The sequence below is a fragment of the Populus euphratica genome, unplaced genomic scaffold, assembly GCF_000495115.2.
Source record: "Populus euphratica unplaced genomic scaffold, PopEup_1.0 scaffold5.1, whole genome shotgun sequence".
NCBI lineage: Eukaryota > Viridiplantae > Streptophyta > Magnoliopsida > Malpighiales > Salicaceae > Populus > Populus euphratica.
In genome coordinates, this window is record NW_011499848.1 from 2,968,914 (window position 1) to 2,975,875 (window position 6,962).

General features: G+C 34.1%; 1 protein-coding gene across 3 annotated transcripts; it reads right to left on the bottom strand.

Annotated features, from left to right (window-relative positions):
* Positions 1-58: 58 nt before the first annotated feature.
* Positions 59-5,434, bottom strand: LOC105115205 (Nucleic acid-binding proteins superfamily). 3 transcript variants are annotated; one of them, XM_011012054.1, is made up of 14 exons: positions 5,030-5,434; positions 4,744-4,930; positions 4,586-4,658; positions 4,111-4,258; positions 3,870-3,979; positions 3,374-3,514; positions 3,145-3,286; positions 2,923-3,066; positions 2,293-2,453; positions 2,125-2,199; positions 1,839-1,973; positions 1,117-1,375; positions 385-530; positions 59-334 (listed from the first exon to the last, which is right to left on the bottom strand). In XM_011012054.1, the coding sequence occupies exons 1-14, from the start codon at positions 5,252-5,254 to the stop codon at positions 325-327; spliced, it is 1,956 nt and encodes a 651-aa protein (XP_011010356.1). In that variant the 5' UTR covers positions 5,255-5,434; the 3' UTR covers positions 59-324. The 3 variants fall into 3 exon arrangements, with proteins under 3 accessions (XP_011010356.1, XP_011010337.1, XP_011010349.1); XM_011012035.1 differs by having other exon boundaries at positions 1,117-1,386; positions 1,835-1,973; XM_011012047.1 differs by having other exon boundaries at positions 59-314; positions 374-530; positions 1,117-1,386; positions 1,835-1,973.
* Between the last annotated feature and the right edge of the window lie 1,528 nt (positions 5,435-6,962).

The window sequence follows — 6,962 nt, forward strand, 5'->3', positions numbered from 1 at the left end:
AAGTTTTAATTAATTTAAAATAAAAAAAATACATTTTTAAAACACAAATAAACATGTCTTGCAAATTAATCACGTGCACTATGATGATGGAATAGCATCGTTTCAAAGCAGTAGGATGCCCTTAAAAAATTAAAAAAAGAAGGATGAATTTTTAAGGAAATAAGAATAAAAAAAGTTGCTGCACTTTTACACCTGGCAACCATGGCATGATTGCCTACTTGCCTTCTATCTTGTTCAAGGATCACAGAGAAACCGCATCCATGCAGAGCGTGATTCTTGCTATATTTTCAGGAAATCTCAGTGCAAATTGTTTTCTGTCCAATACTATTCACACCTTAATGCGCGAGTGATCTCCCACGGAATTGCATCAGCCACTATTCACACCTTAATGCACGAGTGATCTCCCACGGAATTGCATCAGCCTCCTGGGTTATACTCTGACTGAGTCCATAACCCTGCCCCTGGCAATTCACTAATGCAACTATGAAGCTCTCATTCTCCAGAGATGAAGGATACATGAATTGTTCATCCTGTAATACAGACGAATAATCAAGAATGAAGTGAGCAACTACAACCTTTCCAAATAAAAGAATTATAGTCCAAGAGATTCTTCGTAACTAGATTTTGAGGTGGTCACTATGCTTACAATTACATTCAGCACTTTAGATTGTCATCTCCTGCTTAACTGTTCAAGTGTCATGGAAATAGGTTTGTCAACCGAGGAACCTAGGAAACAGCTGGAACCGTTCCTCGGTTGAGCAGGAACAGCAAATTGGACAGCCATGAATTGCACCAAAAATGATTGGGAAATTTCTTTTACAACCGAGGAACCAAGGAAACAGCTCAGTTGAGCACGGAACAGCAAATTGGACAGCCATGAATTGCACCAAAAATGATTGGGAAATTTCTTTTAATATTTATTATTGTTCAAAAAAGTACACCGTGCTTAATGCCTTGATCTATGCATGCATAAGTGGATGCCAATGTGCATATCTAATATGCATACATGCAAATGACATCATTTTGGTACCATCACATACAGGCAAGCTCATAGAACAGAAGCAAAAAGCCGTCTCGTGTTGTGTAACAAAATGAATCGGTGAGCTTGGTCCTTACCTCGGGAAGATCATAAAATTCATCGGGGGATATCTGAAGCACCTCTGTAGCAGTTTGACCGATGCACCAAGCAAAAATCTTTCCAGTCTCATCTGCAAGAGTGATTTTCAGGTGGAATGTGCGCACAACTTCAGCATCACAATTACAATGACAGAAGCTGCATTCAACATCCCCACTAGGCATCTTGTTAACAACATGACCGCAAAGAGAATGTGAAAATCTTGTATTCACATGACACTGATCAACTTGGTCAAGTCGAACTCGACAAATCTGTTAACATGTTTTTAGAAAAATAACAGGATTAGCAGATGAAAGCATAAACACTCCCTTTTCATTCAAGACAAGCATCCAACAAATGGTTTACTATATCAACAATGCTGAACCTCAAGGTCCTTAAAACTTGAGTATAACAAAGGAAAGTTGAGATAGTCAAATACAGCTGTCAAATAATGGTGGTTGTATTGCTAATGACTCTATAAATTTGAAATGGGGTTGGGAGATTCTCTGTCACCACTATGCATGCCATTACCACAATGAAATGATTACTTCTTTTACCCCTATTACATTTGGGCAAACAATTTGTTGTATGTTGTGGTCATATCTAGGAAATCAAAGTCATTCAAGTTGACTCGGAATAGACAACAATAAGCATATAGAAACACAAGTAAAAAGATCATTCAAGAATAGGAAACCCAAGCCACTAAAGGTGAGAACCTACATATGTACAACTGGCTTCACTGGATAGATCAGAGAGGCATGACAACTTATGAAGACAAGACGAGTTCAGCAATGCTGGCAAGCAACTAAGGTTTACGAAGAATGCCCCTGCTGCATTATCATACCATGTTGCTTCAAGGCTGCAAGTGAAGAAAAAATGATGAATAGAGATTCTTGCAAGACAATAAACAGCCAGAACGGACTAGAAACCACAGAAACTCATCCACCTGATACACATGCTAATCAGCTTCAATTAACGAAGATAAGTGACTATATTTTCAATATACTCACCCACTATGTTTTCTCGAATGGCACGACAATCCAGCTATATATACTGTGTGACCAATACCCAATCTCCCAAATGACCTGAGAAGCAGGTTAGTATGTAAAAGAATTAACTTCCAGAGGGAATCAATTTGTCATATAGCCCACAGTATTGATTATGCTCGTTCTTGATACCAGGATCTAGCAAAGTGTAGCTTTGCCCAAATTGCTCCCGTTGCATCTTCAATTTTTAAGGAGAAAATAACTTCTGGAGTGTCTCTTTCACGGAAAATGTCTGTAACAACACCATAGAGGCTGACGCTGGTCATCTTGTCAAGAAGGTCAGTTACAAATGACTGCAGCACTTCGACAAAGTGAGAAGAGTTACTAATAACAATCGAATTAATAAAAGATGGCATGTATGAAAAGGAAGCTACATAGAAGCATTATCTCTGAGGTCTACCATTTACATGCTTCAAGCAAGAAAATTATACTGAATGAAAAATGAGTGCAGATAGAAGGGCATTACACTTGAAGCAGAGCAAAAAAATAAAAAGGAGATAATATGTTTCCTCCTATTCACAACAAAAACAGCAATGATGATATTCTACATAGTTTATGCCCTAATGCTCCCCGGGTACAAGTATGCCCTAATGTTCTCTGGGTATAAGAAACCAGTGACAACTAGTTATAATGTCAGCACTTCGAGAACTCGAAACCAATCACATTCAAATTGATGCATTCTTCAATGGACACGTGCTGCTGACTCCCGAAAGATAAAGACATGTAGGCCATCTACTTGAATGAGGAGTTAGAGATACTCACTTGAAAAGGATAACTACTGAAGTCAACGGACCCCTGAGAATCACAGGGCAGTGCCACTTGTGAAACCTTAGAACCCTGAACAGGATCTACCGTACTCATGAGTCTTGAGCCCTGATATTGGTTCTGTGTCGAAGGTATATATACCTGATCAACAAAGTAAGACAGAAGTTAGCTCTGAATTCCAAATGATAGTATATCAATAAAAAATCACTGTTGACTTACCTGTTCCTCGTGTTGCAGGAAAGGTACCAAAAACAGTTGTGTTGCACTGCCATATTCAAGACAAAGTTCATGGCTTGTTTCAATGGCACTCTCTGCAGAACTTGCAATATATGGTCTATCAAGTGCAAGCATACTTCCAACACTGCAAGGCCATAGCATCACAGCTTATAGGCATCAACAGAAGAAAATACAATATGAACACAGAAACAGTCCAGTGGAAATAGCTTACCTGAAAAGATTGGCAAGGAGAACCTGCTCTCCCCACAAGAGAAATTCTAGCCTGACACCATCATTATCAACAAGAGTGATTTCTTTCCTCTTTACACTACCAGATATTCCTTGAATTTCCTTTGACTGAATAGATTCGATCCTGCATATAGAATGGAACAATGGTAAGAAATTTCTGAACTATACACTGTTTCTTGAAGCATTACAACAAATAACCCTGGTCATCCTTGGTGATAACACCGATTTTCTGAACTATACACTGTTTCTTGAAGCGTTCAGGAAAACTTGTGTTCATTTAGCAGCTTTTCTGTCAGGAAACCGATTTTATCGTTTTCTTCAACTCTCATATAAATGAATAAGCATGAACTTCTGTGAACAATCAAGTTTGAGAACTTAGGTTTTACATGCAGTTATATTTTGAATGAGACAAAATCAAAACCAATCTTGCAACAAGCCAGCACAAGGTTGAGCAATAAAAAACAAAAAACAAAACTTACCTTGCATATAATGAATACGGAACCCCGGTGCTTGCCTCATTAAACGAAATGGAAGAGAAAGAATCTGAACAAAACTGAGCTGCTATCAGCATAGCATCATCATCCTGATCCTGCAATGTAGAAAATCAAGTTAAATGCTACAGAGGAACCCCGACACATTATCTATATATTTCTTGTTTGAATTTCCATTTCAAACAGAAGCCGAGGAGAAAACAACAGAGAAGGACATGTTGGCAGTTACATCATCTAACAATATCACAAGATATTCTGTTGGCAAAAGCCGGGTAGAACCAGCTCCTTCTCTGGCTGTTCGAAGATAGCATCCTGTGAGGAAAATTTCCCTCCCTCTTTTCAAAATCCCACTGTGAGGATCCACCAAGTCATAGTATCTACATAAAAAAGTAGCACAACCTAGGCTTCAGATAAAACTGTAGATTCACAAATAACAATATTCATCTGATACACAAGCAAACCACGATGGGAAAGACCAAAAAATTAAACCACCCCAAGGCATATATTAGCAGTCTGTATAGCTTGAAAATCCACACTAATCCAAGAATAGCAAAGTACGGTTTCTAATGAAAGAAGTCACAAATAGGGCATAAATTACAAAAATGTGAGACCTGCATAATTATATGAACCGTGTAAACCACATCACTAGAACAATTCAGGCACGTAAACCATGATAAGGTACGCTAAATTGGGCAGTGATTTACCTTCGGTGGAGATAAAGTTCGATGGTGTTCGAGCTCCAAAAATCCCCTAAAGTAAGCATGTAAATATTCGTCCCTAAACAATAATCACCAAAATTAATTCCATAACAACATCTCTATCATCCTAAAACTAGATGCTCTAATTCTTTTTTTTTCAGTACCTGGTAGAACAAAAGCATCGACAATAACAGCTTCCAGGACGCTATTTAAAGACAGAAAATTCTTCTCATAAACAGAATCAATGGTCACGGTATTTGCTAACTTATTTCTCCTGTGTTTCTTCTTCAAATGATTGATGATTTCCGGTCTCTTCTTCGATACGCCGCTCCGTCGTTGCTCGCTCCACGCCTCAAAACAAATCGAACACATTATAATAATTAAAAGAACTCTTAAGTAACGAAAACAATATAGTAATAATAATTTATTAAGAGAAACCGTAATAATTACTTGAGAGAGATCTGAAAGGAGAATAGCAGAAGTGACTCCACTTGAGTAAGCGATACAAGTTTTGAGTATCCGACTCGCTATCCAGCTCCAACCTGGTCCGGTGGACTCGGGTCCGTTTGTAGTCGGGTCGTAAATTTCTTCATCTTCGTCGCCTTCAACGGGGGATAAAACGGACCTGGCGTGATCGATAAATGCGAGAAACGGGTCTTGATTTTCTATGTCCATGTTGAGTCTTCGTTCGAGCTATTGAGTTGATCCGTGCCTTTAACTCGCTGATTTGCGATTTCAAAAACCTGGATTCTCCGTACTAGTTGGGAGGGAATTTGCGTTTTGGCGCGGGAATTCTTTTTAAAATTGGGGATGTTTCAAGGCTGGGTTTTTGGGCATAGCCTGCTTGCTTACAGGTCCCAATGGAGTGCTTTCAAATCACGAGACTTTTTAGTATAAAAAACTAGATTATTTTAATGCATATAGCTGTGGGTCAAATGAATTTTTTTAATATAAAAATAAAATTAATCATTCTTACATGTTTTATCATAAAAAAATAATAATGTATTCAAAATATGACACGTATTTTATAATTTTTTTTAATATTAATGTGCCAATGGATAATATTTATTTTTAAATATTATAATAATTAAATATTTAATTCATATGAGTTAGTCTTTCAAATCTTTTACTTCAACTATGTAACAATGATGGTGTTATATAAAATAAATTAAAAGTTTTAATTTTTAATTAATATAATATTTAATGATGAAATAAATTAAAAATTAATAAAAAATCAACTTGAGTTAAATTACCAAACTAATAATTCATATCGTAAGATCATGTTAACTATATTGAATTATAAAATTTAATTTTTAATTAATTTAATATTAAAAAAAACAAGTCAAGTTTAGACTAAAATAATAAGCTTATGGCTTGAGTTTTAAAATTAGTATAACTTCATAAATAAAAAATAAAAAAATTACAAATTTTATTTTTAACATATCTAAAGTTGAGGTTTGAAATTGAAAGAAAAAAACTAAATTCATAAAATCAAGATAAAATTCACATAAAAAATTTAAAAAGAAATGATGAAGCTTAGTTATAAACAATATAATATTAAATTATAAGATTAAAATAAAAAATATTGAAAAATAATCTAAAAAATAAATTAAATTAATCTGAATTAACTTGTTAAATTTATAATTTAAATCAAAAGATCATAATAACCTCATATAAAACAATTCGAGAAAAATCATGAATTTTTATTAAAAAAATATTTAATTAAAAAATAAAAAGTAAATTAAACAAGGTTAAAAAATATGTCAAAATCACAACTGAATTATGATATTAAGATAAATCTATATAAAAAATAAAACTCAATTTATTAAACTTATTTTAACTTATTAAAACTATAGTATAAATTATAAAACCAATAAAAAAATTTTACTTTTAATAAATTTAATATTAAAAATTAAAATTAAGAAACAAATATCAATTTTTACATGACGCAGTGAAAAGAAAATTTTAAAAAAGTGAAGTACAATTATTTAAATAAATTGATATAAAACAATAAAATAAAATAAAAATTTATAAAAAATGAAATTAAAAAGAAATCACCACCCAAAATATTATTTCAATTAATAAATTTTTAATGACGTGGCTTCAGCCGCAACTTTTAGAAAATTCCCATATGGATGGCTTGCTCGAGATACTATAGTATCTATCCCTGTAGAGAGGGAGAGAGCAGAGTGCTTTATTTTCAATTACCTAAAACTTTTGAGATTTTATTGCACGAGTACTGAGAATTTAGTACAGATTATTTTTTATTTATAAATATATTTAAAACATTAATATATCTAAACAATATAAAAAAATAAAAAACAGAAAATATTAAAATTTCTAAAAACACAGTACAATACTAGACACCTCTAGTGGCCTGAAA

What these genes read in the sequence shown, in the direction of transcription:
- LOC105115205 (XM_011012035.1), bottom strand. Translation starts at nt 5,254, where the DNA reads ATGGACATAGAAAATCAAGACCCGTTTCTCGCATTTATCGATCACGCC. An exon ending in TCCTTTCAGATCTCTCTCAA is followed by an intron (nt 4,931 to 5,029) that starts GTAATTATTACG and finishes ATTTGTTTTGAG; the next exon opens with GCGTGGAGCGAGCAACGACG. An exon ending in TTGTGATATTGTTAGATGAT is followed by an intron (nt 3,980 to 4,110) that starts GTAACTGCCAAC and finishes TCTACATTGCAG; the next exon opens with GATCAGGATGATGATGCTAT.